Here is a 23,749-nt window from a genome sequence, read left to right as displayed (position 1 = left end):
GTCGATAGAACACTAAAATAAAGAAAACATAAATAGTCAAACATGAAAGCAAAATCACAGATGGGCAATTGTTTCGTTTTTTCCATGGGATGTTGGTTAAAATCAATAGGAATTAAATTGTATAAATTTAAATTAGGTTTTTTTAAATATGTTGAATTGAAGAAAATTATCATCGAACTATTGGTTGAATGTTATTAGTCTTAAATGTTCCTTACATATGATCCAAACATGTTCTGTAATCAATTGCTAATGCATTTTCTCGCCCAAATATAATACATGTGAGAAAGAAAATTCATGGATGATTGAGTTTCTGTTGCATGATTTCAATTTGGGTTTCTGCGGAAAAAAACACTGTCCGCCTTGTGTGAATTTCACATCCCTGTTTATAGTGGCCAAGAGGGTAAATGTGTCGATAATTCTTTGAAGAATGACAGTAATTGTTACGGGCACAGGATGTTATCAGCGGGTTTGCAAACATTCGAGAGATGTAAGTTGGTGTGCATTGTATTTCACCTTCGGTGTTAAAAAGTTTTTAATACTATGTAAATGTTTTGGTGAAAATTCACTGATTTAGTAATGCCCATGATGTGTTAAATGATCGCCGACGTGGCGGGTTGCGTTTTAATATATTCGGAAAAATTTACAGCCGTGCAAATGTTGTCGCATAAATTACAGCGACTTTAGCGCAAAAATGGGTAATGATAACATTGTGATAAATTTGAAAACTTTCTAGAGCTGAACGGAAGGCCAATGACACTGCTTAATATGCTAACGGTAAATCATTCTGTAGACTGTTTCGCGTATATCAGTGAGCTAGCTAACTTATGAGTCAATGTAATATTAATTTAGATTGACCATATAGTGAGAATAGGAGGCAGTAAACTACTAAGAAATCTTAGCTTTCTTGAGGCAACTCATAAATGCGGGCACAACTTGTTAGCAATTCGATCGCTTGTATGGATAAAAACTGTTCCTCTTTTTTTCATGGAAAATCACGATCCGTGGCAAGGTTCGCATTTATTACTCCAAACTCGGCTCTTGATAAACCGCCTGATATAAATCCAAAAAATAACAAATTCGAAGTGATTCGACAGATATAAAATTGAAACCGGAATATAGCGCGTGTATGAGAATATGTACAACGTTTATATGATTCCTTCACAAGTTCATTACTATGCCACAATTTCACAATTCCAGAGAAAATACATTCCAACAAATGACAGGTTATTTTGTTCAATGTTTTTCATCGGTTACATAAGCCATACTCGCACAGTTCGACACCGTTACTCAACGAATAAATTCCGTATATTTATTCAACACAATCCTTCCTAGTTGCGTTTGTAAACGTCGCGCTGAAAGATTTTCCCGTCACTATGGGTTTACTGGCCACGGTCAAAATGAGATGTGGCCATTTCAGAGCAGTTTTCTCAGTCTATGGGTGGTGAAAGCGACCCGTCCTATTAAATTAAACATTCTCCAAAGAAAGTGCAAGCTCCCAATAAAAATGTAAGTAAAATTTCAAATTTATAGCACCGATTGCCGTAAGCCAACAAGATCAGTGAAGACGCATTTTAAAAACATGGGATCCTTTTGCTTATCCACACCGACCAGTTTTTGGTACCATGCTAGGGTTGCGGGATGTTAGGTGGATGAGCATTCAGTGACTGGAGGGTGAACAGGTGAAATAGAGTACTCACTCGTGAATTTTACAACGTTTCATTAAGATCTGCTTTGCACGCTTTCATCAATAAACGGCCTGCGAAAACTGATACTGTCTCTTGGTAGGGTGAGTAGCAGCGTGAATCGAGCGGTAAGGTCACGTCTATGTACATAATGAATTAAGAGCAATCTGTTAACGAGAGAACGGAATGTCAGACACAGTCGTGCCGCATACAACACATCTCATGTGGCGTTTGAAAATATTAAGGGATTATATGTGGTTAACTAATTCATACAACCGGCTATGAAGTAGTAAGATTTGCATTATGGATTTTTATGACGTGCGAAACGATTAGCGATTCAAAAGTTTCGGAATTGCTTGTTACTTCATAGGGATCAACATTTCTTCACATTTATTTTATCTACTGCCTCAAACTTTTACCATTTGTTTTCCGGGATTGCAAGAAAACATTTGGCATTGATAGTCTAAAAAATTTAAAGAGAATATATGTTAAATGAATATATGTAAAGAATGCTGAAAACTGATAGACTTGTAAAAATTACATATATTTATGTGTTCGAAACATAGAAGATCTCACGCCACGTCACATGATCGATATGAAATCCGGAAGATCTAAAAATGACAGTGTGTTAACAAGTGATGTTCAATGTTGTTTTTTACGCCCACCCATGTATTGTAGCAGGAGTGTTCTCACGTCAGAACGACTGACAGAAACAGTGTTGTACATAATATAGTTTGTTGTTCAACAAGAAATTTGGTGTTACATTTCATTTGCTATGGAAATTGTAAAAGTAACTTCCTTAATACCTTAACTATTGACACATCTATGTTAAAACGAAAGACAGGGACGCTGCTCGTGCGGAAATGATATTGTCGGCAAGAGCTGTCAAATTGGAAAGAAATTTTTGAATGAGTTGATGTTTCGAACAATTTGGTCGAGTGTCTTGCTGTGTTGCAACATCGAGTCGTCAAAGTAAGGATTGTCAATTAAATACATCTCACAAAACAACTCGTCCGATAGTTGCAGTTGTGTCTTCGATAATGTTTCAGATAATTATCATGAAGCACTCAGAGACGAACCAGCCTCCAAGTCTCTTTAATAAAGAAAATCAAACTAATTATCATGAGATATAAAAAAATATACACAAATACTGTGAAAACCGAGATTTTATCCGAGGCCCGGATGGCCGTATGTCATATATCACTCAAATCAGTTCAAATTCGTCAATGTCACTAAAGACTTTAATTGACTATTTAGTTATGTTGTGTATTGTCATTATTTTGTATCCTAGTTTGTCCAAGCTGACCCTCAAGTCGATTTTCCCCATCCCACATTTCGCTGCAGATGAAATTAAGTTACAATAAATTTAAAAAATCACTAAATAAAGAAATGAATAGAAGTTTTGTAAAGGACCATAAGGCCATTCATTAAAATTTAAGTTTGTTTTTGGTCACGTCATCTCTGAGAAAAGTGAGTAAGTAATTTAAAATTTTAATTTTTACCCTAATCACCCTATATTTCCGGAACCGGAAGTCGGATCCAGATGAAATTCAGCAGTTTTGTAAAGGACCATAATAACATTCATTTGAATCTAAGTTTATGGAAATCCGTCCAGCCATCCCCGAAAAAAGTTTGTGCAATGTCATCACTCAGATATAGAATATTGCTCTAGAGTGATCTTTTTATCTAATAAATAATAATCAGATTCAAAAAAACTAATCCAAAAATAAAAAAATGACCTGTACCTGAAATGTTTGAAATGTTATCTCTTATATTACATTTTCTTTGTTATTGTTAATCTACACGAAACTTTTCATCATGCACTCGGTAATCCCCCTTAAAAGTCATCTTTCTTCGCAGTGCCTCAAAACAAGACATCACGGCACATAAAAGTATGCTGTTCTTTCCCAAACTGTAAGCAGACTGATAGAAATTCATAGATATGTAGCCGATTTGGTGTCACTTCTATTGGCTCTGATGGTGGTATTTTGATTGTAACATGAAAGAATTTCTTAATGGCTTTTGTTTAAAAAAAAACTTTAAGCGTAAGTGTGTACAGTGCGTACATATAAAGAAACAATGCTAGATACAGTAATTACCACTGTGATTGTAGCTACACAACAGATTTGAAACGATACTAAACCACTACTATCATTTGATAGTCATTGCATTTAACCGATAATTACTTCCAAATCACAAAGCAGCTTTTACTCGTTCTCAGAAAGCTACCTGGGAAATGCTCTTCCTTGTTCTCATTTATAACTTAGTGATCACGCAGCTTCACTATGAAAACATGCAAGCTTATATTTACATGCGGTTGGTGTTTGAGAACACAACTATAACTCTCGATTGCAGAGATCCATTCGAATTAACATAAGGACAGACTGAGAAACGCTCTGCGTTGCGTCGAATTGGGGAAAAATCCTGTATAAATAGGACCTGAGCTGCTCTCCCAAAACCATTTCACTGTAGTTAGTCCTGACCGTACCGTGGGGTCAGTAGCATATAGATAACGTCTCGATCGGAGTGGTACCGCTTTGTGACATTTGTCTATCATAAATTATTCAAGCAACAGAATGTGAGTGCTAATGGCGTGAAAAATAAAACGGCAAAAAGAGTAATTTTAGATAAAAAAAATTTCAAATAACACCATAAGCTTTGCAAAAGTGCCAAGTAGTTAAAAACGAATCATTTGCAGTGTGATTAATGTTAATGTTACCAAAGTTCTTCAGTTGTAGTCGTGTGGAGACCTACATAAGAATATTATGTTTAATTGCAGATGTCGAAAAACTGTAGTTGGTGATGTTAAGTTATACTTCTCATGACGTATTTCTAATCTCTGCAGTATATATAATGGTTCATGTGACACAGTTACCATTCCTATTAAACATATATTTCGGTACATAATTAGAACAATTTATTCCATCTTAGAATGCGATTAAAATTAACTTTTCGTTATCTGATTAACTATTTCGCGTGTGAACAACGTTGTCAATTGGTTTTTGTTATGGTTAAAATGAAATAAATAGTGGTTCCTGGAAGATACGAGGGTTTTAGTATTTGTGCAAAATGTTTCAATTTCAATGTTTGTTTGCGAATAACACAATTTTCATTAATGCAAGAATTTATTAACTACTTGTAACGTATTGATAAAATTGAACAGAGATCGTTACTGTTAGTATTGCTATATTTGAACCCTGGTTTTTATGAAGTAACATTAGATTTGGTGAAATCTAGATACAATGCAGAAGAGTGTACTTCTCCACGTAAAAACCACGTTGCTATTTTAAATACACTCATTGAGTATTCGAATTTCGTCGAAGTGATAAAAAACAAGATTTACTATTTAAACAGTCCTACATTTAAATTCGTAGAAATATTTTAAACTCAATGTATCTTTGAGCAACATCGATCATTGTAACATTTCAACTGTGTTCTAGGTTTTAAGAAATATATCCAGATCAGAAGCAAACAACTACATTGGCTTGATGATCGGGTACTCACTCATTCTATTGACGAATTTCGCGCTAGATCGCACCCTCTTAGATTTTAATGAAACTTGTTGTACATGAAAACTTTGTCACAAAAAAAAAATATTTTGCATACTTTGTTTTACGAAACATGATCTAGACTGTCTTTTTTCAAATGACTGTAGTCGAAAAATTACAAATCGTAAAAAAAAGTGTTGTATGAGTGGTTTTCACAAAATTAGTCAAGTTTTTGAAAAAAAACATTGTAAAAAAAATTCTAACCGACTCCTACACTGAAAAACGTGCTTAATCCACCTAGCAGTGAGATGATACCTTTTTTTTATTATCCGCATGTGTTTTTTGCATGAATATTCTTCGGTGTTTTAGTTCGCATGACATTATTTTAATGATATTCAAGCGGCAATTTAAAGTTCTATTCACTCATTAGCCTGTAATGTCGAAACTGTCAATCGGATCGATCAATTTTAATCTAAACGTGTAATAATCGATTGAACCTTCCATGAGATGTCAAAATAAATTCCATTTTAGAGCTTACGGTTATTCACGGTACTACCAGAACCAGTATTCAAGAACCAGCATAACCGAAAACGATTCGTATAGCCATAAATAAATATGACATATAAATTGCAATAGTTTTGAGTCCAACTTTGAAGCTTTTTTGGAGTGTCATCTTCTTTTTTATTATTTAAAAGATATTTTTTTCAGGCCTATTTGCGTACAAGCTTTACGTGGCCGAATTAGCCGATTTTTTAAATAAACAATTTTTTGAAGTGGATCTCGTTGTCACTCTTTTTCTATGAGGAGAAGAGCTTCCATTTCCCTCCTGCGAGGGTTGAGGGGCACTTTGTTCGTGGCTCGTCTCGTCCCCATTGCCGCATCGGTGGTTTTGTTGTTGATTTCCGTCTTCTGTTCGTTTTCCTTGTTGTTGAGCTCGTTGCTAGTTGCTGTAGGAGCGCCTTGTTGTACATTGGTTGCAGTTGTTGGTTGGTTTGATGGCGAAACAGGAGTACCACGCTCACTAGTTTTCGTTGTTGAACGGTTGACCTTGTCTTTAGTTGAAGATGTTCTTTTCGCAGTTTCAGTGCAAGGTTTACCGTAGTGTGCAGGTTGTTCACAAAACTGACATGTAACCAGCTGATTTTCATAGGTAATCAGCGTTTTACACGGATGTGTCCCACCTTGACCACAAATGATGTATGATGGAATTGCCTTACGTAGTTGCATACGTACCACTCGCACGCCATTCCGGATGCCGGGGAAAAAACTCCGCCATACTTCTCTTTCGATGGAAAGAACTTCACCGTACTGCGACATGATTTCTCGAACGCACTGATCGCTGGTCTGCGGGGGAAGGTCATGCCGCGTACTTGTATGGCATTGTCCACCATGTGCACAGGAATTTTGTATTTAATGTTGTCACACTCAACGCAACCTCGTTGTTAACCGAAGCGAATGCAATTGCATCGCTTTCACGTTTAAATACAATGTACACACAGTTAGACGCCTTGTTGAATTGAATCTCAGTTATTAGCGTCTAGATGCATTCGTTCTTTAAGTAAGATTTCAATTTCATTTGCTGCTGGTCTAACTTTGCAACGCTTGAAATCTATACAAATTGAATTTGGTCTTGTTGGCCAAGTTTCAGGCTTTGTTAAATCGTATTTGCCCATTTCGTACACTCTATTGTTCACTGCACTGTATTGTCTTTGTTTCTTTTGCTTCGACCGCAAACGATTTTCGACTGTGTTGGCTGAGATGCGAGCACGAACTCTAGTGTCATCTTCTATATCGGTATGAATTTTAAAAACTCATCACCCTGTAATTCCAGAATCGGATAAAATTCATCAATTTTGTATGGGACCATAAATCTTTTATTTTGAACTTTTTATAGTTCAACTTTGATTTGGACTTTTTTGAGAAAACGATTGAGCTTTGAGAAACGATTCGATACTGGAACCGAAATTCTAAAATCGGTGTATCCGAAGTCAGTTAAATCCACCTCAAGAGCTGTATAGTTTACATTTGATTCAAACTGTTTGAAAATCAGTGCAGACATCTTTTAAAAATCGTAGTGTGAATTAAATTGTTGAGTACCTTCCGAATCGAAAAAAACTGAGATAAGTTTATTTGGTTATCGACTATCCAAATCTACAAACCCGATAAACCTAATAAATTTGTGCGAAATGAACATTTTTATACTTATCACCCTGTATCTCATAAACCAGAAGTTGGATCTGACTAAAAAGCGAGATATGTTATAGGATCTTAACACCTTTCATTTTAATCTTTTATGGTTCCTAGATTTCATTTGAATCTTAGTTCGGTTCAGCCATCTACGAGAAAAATGAGTAACACTATTTTGATTTCGTTTCACATATCATCCTGTAGTTCCTAAATCAGAAGTCGGATCCAAACGTAATTCAGGAACCTTGTGTAGGAACATACGACTATTCATATGCATCTGAGTTTGCAGAAAATGGTTGAGTCATTCCCGAGAAAATTGAGTGAAATTATTTGTCACACAAGCATTTGCTGATCTCGACGAACTGATTCGAATGGTATATTGGTGTTATATTCTTCCAGAATTTATTGCTGTAAGTAGTTTAAATAAATATAATTATGGAATTGCTTTCAACTCGAAAATATTGCCATCATCTGGTTTACATATGTCATATTCGAACGATTATGTTGCCAAAAACGAACCGTGCTAAAATCGGTCCGATGCAAAATTTCTTGAAATAGTATGGTGTACACAGTCTTTTTGGTACTTAGAAACAATTGTATGTAACAGTATAAAAAATCGTGTTTCACGTTGCTCCCAAGCAGTGCTTTGTCATACAGCGCTCAAAACTCCTACTGCTGGAATAAGGGGAAAAGTCGCTTACACAAAAATATCGATATCTCCGTTAAAAATGGACGGATTTTAACAATCTATGGCTTGTTGAATAGCTATTACCGTGTGGAAGCGAAGTCTGAAAACATGTTTCGTTTTCAAAGTCAAGTGTGACAGATACTGTCAAAAAACTGAAAATTTTGACATAAAACTTCGTATAACTCCAAAAGTAAACATTCGATCTCAAAACCATTCAATAGCGTTCTAGGTGACGGGGAGACCTTTCATTTGCGACTAGTTTGATCAAAATCGGTCCAGCCATCTCTGAGATCTCGACCTCTTAGTTGACAACACACATACAGCCACACACACAAACGGACATTTGCTCAGTTCGTCGAGCTGAATCGATTGGTGTATGACACTCGGCCCTCCGGGCCTCGGAAATTTTTTCTAAAGTTTGAGCGAATTCTATACCTATTTTTTATATTTATGAAAAAAGGTAAAAAAATTATATTTTACAAAAAAAACACTTTGATTTGGGTAAAACTTTGTTACAAGATAGGTGATTATGTTCTCTACCTACAGTCAAAAATTCAAGTTGGGCCCTTTTAAGGAAAAAAATTATTTAAAAAAATTTTCCTTATCCAAACTGATCTTTTTTCAGCGTTACTTTATCGAAAAACAAACTAACAAAAGTCATAATTAACTCAGAATTCAATGAAACTCAGTTTGTGAGAAGATATTTTATATTAAAGTAAATTAAGTAAGTTTGTGAGAAGATATTTTCCAATATAGCAACAAAGTAAATTAAGTAAGTTTGTGAGAAGATATTGTCTAATATAGCAACAAAGTAATTTTTTATAATTCAAGAATTCCATTGAAAAGAGTTTATGCCACTAAACAAATATTGCATTATTACTTCTCTATTTTCTGCATAATTATTTTATCATACGCCTCCTCTTTACCAATGTCCGTTGAATCTATTCCGACTATATTTTTCCGCAATGGTTTTTGGTGCGATAATCCATGCTTCTCATATTCCTTGATGAGATTGCTAACACTTTCAATATTTCAGCAACGTTATTTAAGTTTTTGACGTTATACGAGCCGTTTATCTGGTTTGTTAATGGAATTGATGGTACAGTATCTGTGAGACAAAAAATTTCAATTTGAGAAAAGTATAAAATATATGTGATATGGAAATGGCTGCAGTGGAAGGTTTATAGAAACATTAGGATAAATATTCTTACCTAGCTCAGTTAGTTAGTTGAAGATTCTGGATCATCAAGATGCAGTCGTCCACTTATTGGTTGAATTGTTTCTTCGTTTCTATCCGATTTGCGTTTATTTTTTTCAGAGTTCTATTGTGAGATACTACGTCACGGCATGTTACACAAATACTCATTGTTTCGGTTCGGTTCGGGTTCTAGGTAGAAATTGCAGAAGCACGTGTGGAATGATCTTGACCTAATCTGGTATACTGAGTCGTATTTCTTGAGTGTTGCTTGGGAGCGTGAGTACCTCGCTTTATCTTACCTACTTTTATTAAAATTATCCACCAACAATGACCACTCGCTCATTTGAATGTTTAAATTCAAGTTTGTTTTGAATATAGAAGAAATTTATTACTGTAATTAAGAAACCTGTGAAATCTGTACTGAAATTGAATTTCACTGGATTCTGAGATGATTAAGACTTTCAGTGATTTAGTTTCGATAAAATAACATTGAAAAAAATCAGTTTGGACAAGGAAAAATTTTCAAATTACTTTTTCTTCCTAAATGTGCTCATATTAATTTTTTGAATGTAGGTAAGGAAAATAATCACCTATATTGTAACTAAATTTCATCCAAATCAAAACTGTTTTTTCTGCAAATCGACTTATGTACAACAAGTTTCATGAAAATTTGTTTTTAAATTTGTAAACCAAATTTGAAAATTGGTATATGCACTTTGCATAAATTTGGGGATGAAAAAGTAAACTTTTTCAAGTTTTAATAAATTTTGAGGGGGTGCTGCCAATATTTATTTGAGTTAACGCCAACTCTGCTGATTTTTTTTCGGTGTTATTTCTATATAGTCCAACGTGTTTCTCTTCTTGAATTGATTGCTCATACTGGTTTTGACTCAGATCATTCTCTAGTTACATTAAGAATTTCGAAAGAAGCAATAGTCAATCTAATTAGATCTATACTGAACAATCATAAAGCTAATTGGTTAGAACACAGCACCAACACTGGAAGCAATGTTAATGTGGCTGTATTCTTTTGGTCCTATGAGTCCGCGGAATTCAATTCTCTTATCATCGACGAAATCTTCAGTTGCTTATTCGTGTGATGAATGTTCATCGACGACAATATCAACGTTATCGTGATCCTGTTATGGAATCCATATAGGTTTACTCTTTTGCGAAATGAAAATTCCGCTAAAAAAGTTGAACCATATTTTGAACCTTTCTTAAAGTTTTCTATGGTTCATCAGAAAACAATTCCTGCTCTCAAAGAAGGTTTTCAAATACTGCTTACAAACAGCGAAAAAGCTTTCAAAATTCACTTAGCAGTTTAAGTCTATCCGCAATTGCAATTTGAACTTTGTGAGTCCTATTGGAAACGAGATTTCACTTATATATGATCGTATTTCAACTCAAATATTGTTACAGATGACAGTACTGAAACTTGATGAAAGTAAGTCAATCATTTGAAAATTTAAAAGCATGAAGACTCCTAGTAATGATTAAGTTTTTTTTTTTAAATTCTTATTAAATTTTCCCCAATGTTTCCTTGAGACTCTTGGTTACAAGTAAACTTCTAGAAAAAAATATATTAGTAAGAATTATGTCTCATATAAATGACAATTCTACATTTTTACCTGATCACTTTCAATTTCGTATTGAACATTGAACTAATTATTAATTTGTTAGAGTAACGAGTATGATGAAAGTAAGTAAATATTTGGTTTATCAATTGGAGTAGTCGACAGTGTTTGGTACGAAGATTTAATAGTAAACATGTCTGACTTTCAGTTTCCTATTTATTTGACCAAATTTTTTAACTGATCGTGCTCTCTCCGTTACATATCGAAATAGTAAATCTGAATCGCAATCCCGTACGACCAGCTATTGTGGAAGTACATGAAATAATGGTTAAAAACTCCAAAGTGGAATATACACACTTAAAGCCGACTCCGACTTTCGAACGGACCCATAGCGTTGTAAACGATAAAACGCTATTTTTTCGCCAATTTTTTCTCCTGTTAGGTGAACCGATTTTAACATTTCCTCTCGACGCTCAGTTTCGTCTTAGATGGCTGCACTGACTACATCAAGCTTAGGCTCGTTTGGAAATTACTATTGGATCATCAGGATTGAATTTCGAATTGATGTCACTTACGGTTTCACTGATATAATGGTGAACGTCTAAATCCATTTTATTACCGCTCGAATGTCTCGGATACGGATGAACCGATTTCAATAATCTTAGGCTCGTTCGAAACTAATAATGGGTTGTAAATCGAATTCAAAAAACATATGGCTGACACTTTAAGTTTCGGACCTATGATTACGTTCTAATATATTATAGCTGATACACTTGGTTTGAGAAATGTTGCCAAATATGTGACGTAAATGAACTACCCGAATCAATCTGAACGAATTTGTATCAAGAATAAGCATTTAAAAAAAATTTGATGCCAAACGTCTTAGAATTTCATGGAATGTCGAGATTTTGTGTAATCTAAAAAAATTTTTTTTGAAAAAATCGATTTCCTGGGATTTTTGATATCCCAGATAAGTCGATATATAAAAAAAAATTTTTTTTCGAGATGACACTAAATCTCGACATTTCATGCAATTCTAAAACTTTTGGCATCATTTTTTCGATTTCAAAAATTTCATGTACACCATGAAGAGAAAGACATTATCACACCACTAGGTGGATTAAGAAGGGTTTTTTTATTAAGTTTATTAAGGACCTTTTAAGAATAGGTTTAGTTACAAACCCATACTTTTAAAAATGCAACTTGTTGATATATGAGTAGTTAATTCTCTCTTAAAGCATGAACCGTAAATTATTATGTTTCTATACGATATTCAGGATTCATTATAGTTTGAGATTCGAATTTAATCGCAAATCGGGTCAATCATTCATCTTATGCGTGAAATGCGTGAAAATCTCAGGCTCCATCCGAATGGATACAATTTCAAACTTTATACGAATGGATAATTTTAAAACCAGAAAAACAATTCAACTATTGTTCAAAACGAGCAGCTGCATTAGAATCCAACTATAAACATTGTCATCTTGTCTGAAATATTATTCAGATTCGTTAGCAAACAGGAAGCATCATTATCTTGTGTACTTTAAAATGTATGCAATTAAAGTTGCTTCATTTTATTCATAAGTCCATTCCATTTCCAATTTATTATTGTATGTGTAATGAGCATATTATCGTATTCCCTTTGATGCGAATTCCATTTTCTTTTCGTCAAATGGGTGAGAGTTTTAATTTTGGAAATTCATGGAACTAAACATATAGAAATATGATCAGATTTTGAACACTCACTGCTCAATCAATTTCGTTTTAATTAATAGTATTATTTTGCCAACTATTCGAATGTCATGAACCATGTATTTACTGAAATTGTATATGATTGAAAATTTAAACAATAGCGAGCTGTATCTTATTTTGTCTGCTAAAATTCTAAGTCGCTATGCTGGCTAAACGGCATGCTTTAACAGAGAGGTTGGTTTTAAAGGTGTAAGCGTCATATCAATTGGAATCAGTATATCAGTCGTTCTTATTGGGCTATGAGTCACGATACAACACGATGGGATGTTATAAACATAAATTGCATTCAAGCAAAACTTAAACACAAATTTGATGTCAAGTGGATCTACACAATCCCGAACATTTGAGCAAGCGCTATAAATAGAATTGCGTAACTTTCGGTTATTAATATAATTTCATCAAATACAAGACAAATATAAATTAGGGCGAATAATTGCATATCAATAGTTAAGTATTACGACTGATTAAACTGTTCAAATAATTTATCATGTGATCAACAAAATAACTATGCGCAAATGTGATGCTTATTACAGTGTTGGTGATTGCCGATAATTTGTCTGAGAAAGGTTCGATATTTCTCAAGATTGTGGTACAACATCGTCAATCTGGTAGATGATGCTACAAGAACTCGCTACCTCTCAATGCATCAACCGAGAGAGCATTCATCTACATTTCTTCGCTCCACCTCATACTCTGAGCAGTTCACGACCAAAGTAGATACAGTTTTTAAATAATACTAGGTTATAATATTTCAAACCCCTTGTGTGGAGCATTCATAGACATTTTGATTTTTCACGTAAAACCATTTGAGATTTTGGCTCAGTTTAGAATATGCAGCAAAATGATTCTATTGCAATTATTCACTGCCCGTATAAAATCGGATCGCAAAGCGAAAATGATCGACCGTTTGTTACTTTAGAGTGAATCCCCACAGCAGTGTGCTAACCCGTGATGCTCAGACGAGTCATCGATAGAAATTCACTTTCGCACTTGGGTCCATTCTAACAGATCGGCTGAAAAGTTCGTATCGTTTCTATGAGAGGGCGCCACTAGAATTAAATCCATACCATTTTCAGTTAGTTACCAACCTTCAAAAGATACGTGTATAAATTTGACAGCTGTCTGATTATTAGTTTGTGAGATATTGCATTTTGAGTGAAGCTACTTTGTTATTGTGAAAAAAATGGAAAAAAAGGAATTTCGTGTGTTGATGAAACACTACTTTTTGATGAAAAAAAGTGCCGCTGATACCAAAAAATGGCTTGATGAGTGTTATCAAGACTCTGCACCGGGCGAAGCAACAATTCGTAAGTGGTTTGCAAAATTTCGTACTGGTCATATGAGCACCGAAGACGATGAACGCAGTGGACGTCCAAAAGAGGCTATATATATATATATATATATATATATATATATATATATATATATATATATATATATATATATATATATATATATATATATATATATATATATATATATATATATATATATATATATATATATATATATATATATATATATATATATATATATATATATATATATATATATATATATATATATATATATATATATATATATATATATATATATATATATATATATATATATATATATATATATATATATATATATATATATATATATATATATATATATATATATATATATATATATATATATATATATATATATATATATATAGTGAGCGTTTGAAGGACGAAATTTTTAAAAAAAAGGCCTCATTTGAAGAAGAAAAAAGTTTTGTTTCATCAAGACAATGCACCGTGTCATAAGTCGATGAAAACCATGCTGAAATTGAACGAATTGGGCTTCGAATTGCTCCCTCGTCCACCGTATTCTCCAGATTTGGCCCTCAGTGACTTTTTCCTGTTCTCAGACTTCAAGAGAATGCTCGCTGGTAAAAAATTTAGAAGCAATGAAGAGGTAATCGCTGAAACTGAGGCCTATTTGGAGGCAAAGGACAAATCGTACTACAAAAATGGTATCGAAAAGTTGGAAGATCGCTATAATCGCTGTATCGCCTCTGATGGCAATTATATTGCATAATAAAAACGAATTTTGGCAAAAAAAATGTGTGTTTCTATTAAACGATACGAACTTTTCAGCCGAACTGTTATGTGAAATGTACCAAGCCAGTTTTTTGTTACTGAGATGATATCCGTCTCTATGTGAAGGCACTGACTGAATAGTGTAAAAAGTTGCTAGAGAGCGTTTTTTGATACGATAAAAGCCATTCTTGTTTATTACTACGAAATTTAGAATTATTCGACGTACGACTTCGTATAATTGAACGAAACGATACCACAACACACAGGCACAAGTAAACACATAGAATCGCAATTTAGTCCAAAAACTATTATTTTTGATTACTCTTGTTTGCTAAAAAATATTAAAAACCTCTTCATCCATTGTGAAAATGCCATTTCGATTTCAATAATTCACAAAACTATGCTATAACGATTGCCTCACATATTAAGCAACATTTCCGAAACCAACAGTATCATCAATAATACAATTAAACTTGATCAACATTGTCAAAATCGGCTGAGCCACCATCGAGAAAATTGGATGAAAAAGAGTGCAGTTTATCTATTACATAATTTATTCGCCATTTTTGAGCCATATGCTAAGTCGGTTATATAACATACCCGATTATTTCACTGAAAAAAAAACTATTTCAGCGTGATCTGTGACTATAAGGTCACTAAAAATGAGCCCCAGTTTGTCAAAATCTGTTTAGCAGCAGGCAAAAAAATGAACGAATAGTGAAGAGTACGGTTTGTCGGCTACGTCACTTAAACCAATATAAATACGAAGCCGAAACTGTTCGTCTCCAGCCTTCTAAATTCGATCAGAGGCCTAATAATAGCATTCAAATTAGCCTGAGAATGTCGAAATGGATTCAGAAATCTCTGAGAAAATTAATCGTAGAGACGACAGTGCAGTTTGTCGGTTACGTCACTTATACCATTTTATTTTCATAATTCAAATTCATGAATGACCTAATAAAAGTTCTCAAATGGGCCCAGGATTATCTGAAACGGCTTAGTCATATCTGAGAAAATTGCGTGGTTATAAAAAATCCAGCGGTTTGTTAGTTACCTCGCTTATACGATTGTATCTCCGAGCCGGAAGTAACAATCATTTGTTCTTCAAAGTCAAAAATTGTCAATTCAAAAGAATGAGATTCAAATTAATGCTCTTGGTTTAAATGTTATGGATGTTGCAATGATATTGATTCTTATCGCCACCTTTTAGATGTTGGCTGCAAATACATCGCAAACAATTGGTTGTAGGCCAAGTAATCATCAAAATATTGTAATGACTGATGAAATGACTGATGCTACACCTGCCTTATTTAGGTACCTGCGGCATTCAAACTATGTAATAAATATAATAAAATTTTATTCGAATAAAATCTAGAGTATAGTGTCGAAGCATGAATAACATCCTAGTACGCATCACACTGACTCTTTCTCTTTCTCTGTATCTATGGGACGCACGAATAAAAGTAATACGATCTGTCTAGATGACCAAGCTAATATTTATACCACATGCGTGAAATGCCAGGTTCCTGCACCTGTTAGGATGAAAGCAATCTTGGATTTATTTTACCACATTTTTGCTGCCGCCTGTTATGATAACGTTGTGTTATAATTTAAATTTTTCAAGTCTATTGCGTGCTGAGGTAGTCAGTTGTTTTGGCAAGTGTCATTCTTTGTCAAGATGCATTCCAACCACTTTCGTTTTGATCCTTTCATTCGCACTTTTCTTTGAAATGCTTTAGTAATATAACATAATTTTGAGAAAGAACGAGAGTTAACTTTTCACGGTGACAATAAAATTGTACTCCCGCTAATATTTTTAGTACTAAAATTTGGGATTGAGATGTCAAAAGTTATTAATTATCGAACCTCTTATCATGCGTCTCTTTTGCAGTACATCAATCATGGACATTGCCGAACGAATGAAGCGATGGGAGGGCAAAGTTGCCGTAGTAACTGGTGCCAGTGGTGCCATCGGCTCAGCTATTTCCAAAGAATTAGTTAAAGCGGGAATGATCGTATGTGCATTAGCCCGACGACGTGACAAGGTAGAGAAATTACGTGCTAGCCTGTTCGATGTGGCCGGAAACTTGAACTGCGTTGAATGTGATATTACCGAGGAGTCCGATGTAAAACATGCATTCGGATGGATCGAAGGAACTTATGGTGGAGTCGATCTACTAGTTAACAATGCTGGTGTAATCACAAAGTGTCTTCTAACTGAAAAAAATAACACTAAAGATTTGTACACGACCATGGAGACTAATATCATTGGTCTTTGTATGTGCACTCGTGAGGCGGTAAAATCTATGAAAGAACGTGATGTTCGAGGTCACATAATCAATATCAATAGCATATTTGGACATAAAGTGCATCAAGCTGTGCCTGGAACAAGACCACTCAATGGTATGTATCCGGCTTCGAAATATGCAGTATCTGCAATCACGGAATGCATTCGACAGGAATTAGTTTACTTGGATAGTCAAATAAAAGTATCGGTGAGAATATAGTTCATATATTTATAAATATTAGAACTTTCGATAACAGACAATATTTTAATTCCAGAGTATTAGCCCTGGATTGGTAGAAGGGGACATCGTTGCGAATCATACCTCTAATGAAAACGACATCGTGAAATATATGCCAAAACTAAAACCGGAAGATGTCGCGGAAGCGGTATTATATGCTATAACAACACCGGAACATGTTCAAGTATGCTTCGACATCGAAATCATAATGAAACAAACTACTAATTAAGAATGTTTGCCCATTACAGATACACGAGCTTCTCATCAAACCAATGGGAGAATTTCTATAGTCTATTATAGCAAATATTCAGCTCATTAGTCAAAGCATTTCTTTGATTCATTGATGTACCATTCAGCCTCTAATCGACCAATTATACTGTAATCGGTATCAAAATCTTTACTTTAAGAGCCAACATTAAAGAAAAAATAATTCTAAATGATAAATACATTCATTTTATCAAAGGATCTGAAATGAATATGGGTACATTCACCCTTCATGCTACGACATAATTCGTTCTGCTTCATTCTAACATTCATTATAAACAACATCCAATCCAAGGAAAAAAAAACTAAAGTATGGTATCAAAATCCGTTTTTATTTATTTTGAACTTTATTTTTATACAGTAATAAAATTTAAAAAAAAACAGAGAAATAATTTTTTTTCACCGTGCTCGGAAATAAATACAGTTATTATAAGTATTCGTCTCAAGAGAGCGAATAATAAAAAAAATACTCGGAGGATATAAAATGAAGAGTAATGGTAGCTAACGCGCATAAAACAGATAACCAACCATCTCATGTTGGAAAGAATATCAACCAAAAGTGTTTTTACATGTCTTGATTGATTGAGTAATTTTGTTTTATGTATATTTACCTATGTCTAAAGCAAGCGGAGGCATGTACAATGAAAATCGAATAGCGCCAACTTTCGGATCTTTTCTCGGAATGAAATTTAAAACTCTTATTTTATTTGTTTGCAATATACAACAGAAAGTCATAAAAAACGCTTCAAAAACCACACAGCGCTGGACAGGACACAGGATTTGCACACTTAGTAGAAATGATATAATTTTTTTTTTGCTGAATAGAACACATAGCTTAGTTCGTCTTTGTATCTCATTCGATTGAATCGATAGTCGCTAACCACCTACGACCGAATCAAGGACACGGTCATTATTATAGAAATTTCAAGCGATGTCGCATTGACAGGTGTATTTCATTCAGTTTAACAATACTAGTAGTGAGATATACATTCAAATTCGCTCTAACGTCATTTTCACTTGAGAAAATAGAAACTGACTCAGGTTAGTTTTAATTAACAAACACTTTTCACGAAACTGATCATGCCATAGAAGTGCGTGATGTTTCTGCAGCCCTTACTGAGGATTCTGTTCAAAAAATCGAAAATCTTCTCGTTAAAAGCAGGGCTTGCAAATCATTTTGAAAACGGGCTCAAATGCAAAATTTATGCTATACAATGTTTGAAATATTTTTGAAATGTGATCCCTCAGTGTAAACCTACACTGACAAAACACCGAAAACATTGCCTGTATGACCTTACTTCGCGTCTTGTAGGACGCCGTAAGCAAATTTCCTCATTCATACAGTACTAACGAGAGTGAACCCTTCATTTCATTGCATTGCCATGGATTGCAATAGATAGTTCATGTGTTAACTGAGACTGAGAGCACAGGCAATTTACCAAGCGAGGGAACTGATCTGCAATCTCTGTGAAAACCGACTTTACAACCGAGGCTTGGAGGGCCGAGTGTCATATACCATTCGACTCAGTTCGTCGAGATCACAAAATGTCTCTCTGTGTGTGTGTGTGTGTGTGTGTGTGTGTGTGTGTGTGTGTGTGTGTGTGTGTGTGTGTGTGTGTGTGTGTGTGTGTGTGTGTGTGTGTGTGTGTGTGTGTTTGTGTGTGTTTGTGTGTATGTGACAAATAATGTCACACAAGTTTCTCAGAGAACCGATTTTCACAAACTTAGATTAAAATGGTTATAAGGTCCCATACAATTTTCTAGAATTTCATTTTGATCCGACGTCCGGTTCCGGAATTACAAGGAAACATGAAGCAAATAAAAGGTCTTAAAATTTTTTCGAAAGTCATCGAAAAAATAATCCAGATCCGACTTCCGGTTCCGGTATTACAGTGCGATTAGTGAAAATTTTCAATTTCATGAATATTTTTTCACAAGCGATGGCGAAACGAGGTGCACATTTATATGAAACTTACTGCTAAATTCATCTAGTTGGCAGGTCTTGTTAGCTAGTGAATATATAAAACTACTTTGGGACTACTAGTTCCCGGTTTCCGCTTCCGAAATCAACGATAATAGTGAATAAAATCTCCAAAAAACGAAACTCAATTCGATTTCTCAGCAACGGTTAAGCCGATTTTCACATGATTCGTGATTCAAAATTCATTGTCTTTAAATATGCTGTGCAATTTCATCCTGATCCGACTTCCGGTTCCGAAATTATAGGGCGATGAGTGTCAAAACATTCAAATCATCATGACGATGCCTGACGTCATGGCGTCAATGACGATGCAAAACTAGTACGCGACGGTACGTGCGGCTTTGCTCCGTTCGCAGCGTGCTTTGTTCAATTTCATATAGTGTGCAGGGTTGTCACATTAAAATTTATATTTTTCAGGTGGAAAAAATGTAAATTTGTACTTACTTGTTAGTGTTATAACGATGCTTTTCTATAAAAGTACATTTATTACCTTTCTCATATAGAAAGTTTATGCAATCTCTTGAAAAATTGATTAGTAAGAAATAGCACAGAGGGCTAAGTGTTCTATATCATTCGACACAGTTCATCAAGCTGAGTATGTGTGTGAGTATGTGTCAAATAAAATCACTCATAAAATAAAAAATCTCATAGTCCTAAAGGTTGCTATTGAATTTCATCATGCATTCATATGGTAAAGTGTGTTTAAAATTGCACACTGTCATTTAGAGCGACGATGCAAAAAAGGTAAAATTCTTCTAGATTTGGCTCATTCAATTTGTAAGATATGTTCGTTACTCACTAAACGAATCGACTTCGGCTATACTGGTTCCAAGTAATGGAAATAGTGATCAAAAACTCTAGAACAAGATTCACTCAATTTTCTCAGAGATGATATGATCGATTCCCACAAACTTAGGCTCAAGTATAAGTTCCTATAGTCTCATAGGTTGCTGTTTAATTTCATCCGGGTCCGACTTCCGGTTCTAGATCTATAGGGCGAAGTGTGTTCAATCATTTAGTGCGACAATGCAAAATAAAGTAAAATTCTTATTAACTTGACATGACTGTTAACAAAGTGAAAAGATTATGTTAGTTTATACCTAAACAAAGTTTCTTCTTGTATTCAAGATAGAAAACAAAATTTCTTGACAGAATCTTCCAATGAAATTTTTGGAAATATAAGTAATATGAGAAAGGCATCATTACACCACTAGGTGGATTAAGACAGGTTTCTGTTGCTTCGTTCATTTAAGGATGCACAATACAAGCCCTGGTTAGAAGGCACTAGGCTTGAAGTGCCAAGCCACTACCTATTGTGTTTCAACTACTTATTGAACTTTCGTTCTGCACACTCAGAGGGCATGTTGTATCAAATGACTCGGTAATAAAAGAACAATGATAATTGAAATTTATTTTTGCCGGTGTCATTAGCACAGTCTAATGAAGAACAATGCTCGTTACTCGATCATGCTTGAACCCTCAAATTTAGAAAGTACACTTCAATTAATTCTCATGATCATGCTTATATGAGCCTGACTAGACTAGCTTGTGCGTTTTAAGTTTATAAATGATTACATCTGTGATCCCATCCCATCTATAAATTTCATATCTTTCACTTCTCTCAGTCAATAATTGCCGAAAATAATCAAATAAATCAATATAACAGTGCAGATAAAAAGATAACACAAAAATCCACACAACAAATTATTGATTTCATTACAAAATGTTTAATATAATAAACTAACTCGCAGTTTGCATTCAAACATCATCCAAAACATTAGACACACTAAACCGCTTAGGCAGTAACGACAGAAACAAAATTCTATAGAGCCTAATGCAATGTACGGCAACGTGGTTACCGTGAAAAAATAAGATCACTATGTAACAGTTCGGCTGAAAAGTTCGTATCGTTTAATAGAAACACACATTTTTTTGCCAAAATTCGTTTTTATTATTCAACATAATTGCCATCAGAGGCGATACAGCGATTATAGCGATCTTCCAACTTTTCGATACCATTTTTGTAGTACGATTTGTCCTTTGCCTCAAAATAGGCCTCAGTTTCAGCGATTACCTCTTCATTGCTTCTAAATTTTTTACCAGCGAGCATTCTCTTGAGGTCTGAGAACAGGAAAAAGTCACTGGGGGCCAAATCTGGAGAATACGGTGGATGAGGGAGCAATTCGAAGCCCAATTTGTTCAATTTCAGCATGGTTTTCATCGACTTATGACACGGTGCATTGTCTTGATGAAACAAAACTTTTTTCTTCTTCAAATGAGGCCGTTTTTAATGTGCAACACATTTTTGTTTTCTATATAGCGGTGCAAACTAGAAACTCAAAAAAAATACACGTAGAAATGTGGTCAGGTTTTGAACAATTACAGCTCATTCACCCAATCAAATGGTGACATAATATCAATGATTGATATTATGTCACCATTTGATTGGAAAAATTTCTACGTATTGATTTGATTGTTCATAGCCATGTATTTTTAATTTTATATCATTGAAATGTTGATTAATAGCTAGCAGTGTCCTATTTTGGCTGCAAAAAATCTCCGGCATACCGGATTTCCCTGCCATAGTCGACGGTTTTGAAGGAGTAAGCGATATATCAAAGGGAAAGCAGCGCTCTGATTGGTCAATCGAATTAAAAGCAAATCTGTTGGAAGCACGCGAATCTACAAATAGAAGCGAAATTATACCTAACGTTTCAGTCTTATGCGTAGCTTGCTAGAGGTAGGTTGTTGCTACACAGCAAGATAAAAAGTGCCATAAACGATTTGAAGCTTTTTTATTTATTTATTTATTTATTTTATTTATTTATTTATTTATTTTCCATCTGACCTATGTTGGTCTTCATGAAATAGTGTATGGATGGGAAAAGCCCATTTGAAAATCAGCAATCTTCAAATGCGCGCAAAAACCCATCATCTTTTCTACTTTTTCACAAACATACATGCTTACATAAATACATTTTCATAGTCTTACATAAATACATTTTCATAATTTTAAATAAATAATAACTAAATAAATAACATATACGTGTTTTAAAATTCGTTAGGTCTAAAAAGGTTATTATCTATTGAAGTCTCTTAAGCCTATTTTTGAAAACGGTACTAGACACGGAGAAATCAAAATGGTCATACACACTATTAAAGCCTCAAGAAATTCCACGCTCTAAGGCTTCTTGGAGGAACATTGATATGTATTTGAGAGAGAATCTCCGGAGCGTCGATTTGTCCGCTTAGTAATTTTGCTATAAATACCGCTCTGAATATGGTCCTTCGTTTGGCTAGTGTGTTCATACTGAGCAAACAACAGCGATCGGTATATGGTGGCAGTTCTAACGGATTACGCCAAGGCAGAGATCTAAGAGCAAATCGGAGAAATCGTGCTTGTACTGCTTCGATTCTATTGATCCAGACGCTCACGTATGGGCTCCAAATATGTACTGATGCTTCGAGGACAGACCGAACTAGCGAATAATATAATGCTCGCAAGCAGTACGGATCGTTAAACTCTTTGGCGATCCTCACAATGAAACCAAGATTTCTATTTGCCTGAGCTATTATATGAGCGTAATGATGTCTAAATGAAAGTTGGGAATCAAGATGCACGCCGAGATCTTTAAAGACTGATACTCTTTCAAGTGTTTCACCAGAGATGCTGTAGTTCCAAAGTATTGGACTTTTCTTACGTGTAAAAGAAATTACCGAGCATTTAGACACACTTATAGTCATGAGGTTGAGATTGCACCAATTACAGAAATTGTTTAAGTACCGCTGAAGTTCCTCGCAATCTGCTGTTGATCGTACCACAAGAAATAATTTCAAATCATCCGCATACATAAGTCTGTATCCTGGTGGTATGACGAGAGAAACGTCATTGAAAAATAGCAAAAATAGTAATGGACCGAGGTTGCTTCCTTGAGGAACACCCGACATATTGATGAAGTTGTATGACTCAACGTTTCCAAGCTTTACAGACAGAACTCGGCCTACGAGGTATGATTTAAGCCACGCGGAAAAGTTTGATGATACTCCTAAACGCTCAAGTTTTGCTAGTAATAGTGTATGATCTACACGATCAAACGCAGCTTTGAGGTCCGTGTATATTGTGTCTACTTGTGATCCAGTTTCCATATTTTTAATACAATAAGAACAGAATTGTGTCAGATTGGTGATAGTCGATCTGTTTGGGAAAAAACCATGCTGATCCTTCGAGATATACGACTTTGTTTCACGAAATAGGACGTCTCCAACTAAAATTTCAAGAAGCTTAGATCCGGCACAGAGTGAAGTTATACCTCGGTAATTTGTAACATCTTG

General features: G+C 34.6%; 1 protein-coding gene across 1 annotated transcript; it reads left to right on the top strand.

The window, feature by feature from the left end:
- Positions 1-4,148: 4,148 nt before the first annotated feature.
- Positions 4,149-17,616, top strand: LOC131437706 (farnesol dehydrogenase-like). Its single transcript, XM_058607225.1, has 4 exons — positions 4,149-4,260; positions 16,539-17,142; positions 17,210-17,356; positions 17,421-17,616. The coding sequence occupies exons 2-4, from the start codon at positions 16,549-16,551 to the stop codon at positions 17,460-17,462; spliced, it is 783 nt and encodes a 260-aa protein (XP_058463208.1). The 5' UTR covers positions 4,149-4,260; positions 16,539-16,548; the 3' UTR covers positions 17,463-17,616.
- Positions 17,617-23,749: the final 6,133 nt, after the last annotated feature.

The sequence above is a fragment of the Malaya genurostris genome, chromosome 3 (assembly GCF_030247185.1).
Source record: "Malaya genurostris strain Urasoe2022 chromosome 3, Malgen_1.1, whole genome shotgun sequence".
Taxonomy (NCBI): domain Eukaryota; kingdom Metazoa; phylum Arthropoda; class Insecta; order Diptera; family Culicidae; genus Malaya; species Malaya genurostris.
This window is presented reverse-complemented; position numbering and strand designations above follow the sequence as displayed.

Coding starts and splice junctions, on each gene's coding strand:
- LOC131437706 (XM_058607225.1), top strand. CDS start 16,549: ATGGACATTGCCGAACGAATGAAGCGATGGGAGGGCAAAGTTGCCGTA. Junction 17,143..17,209: donor ATAGTCAAATAAAAGTATCG/GTGAGAATATAG, acceptor TTTTAATTCCAG/AGTATTAGCCCTGGATTGGT. Junction 17,357..17,420: donor CAACACCGGAACATGTTCAA/GTATGCTTCGAC, acceptor TGCCCATTACAG/ATACACGAGCTTCTCATCAA.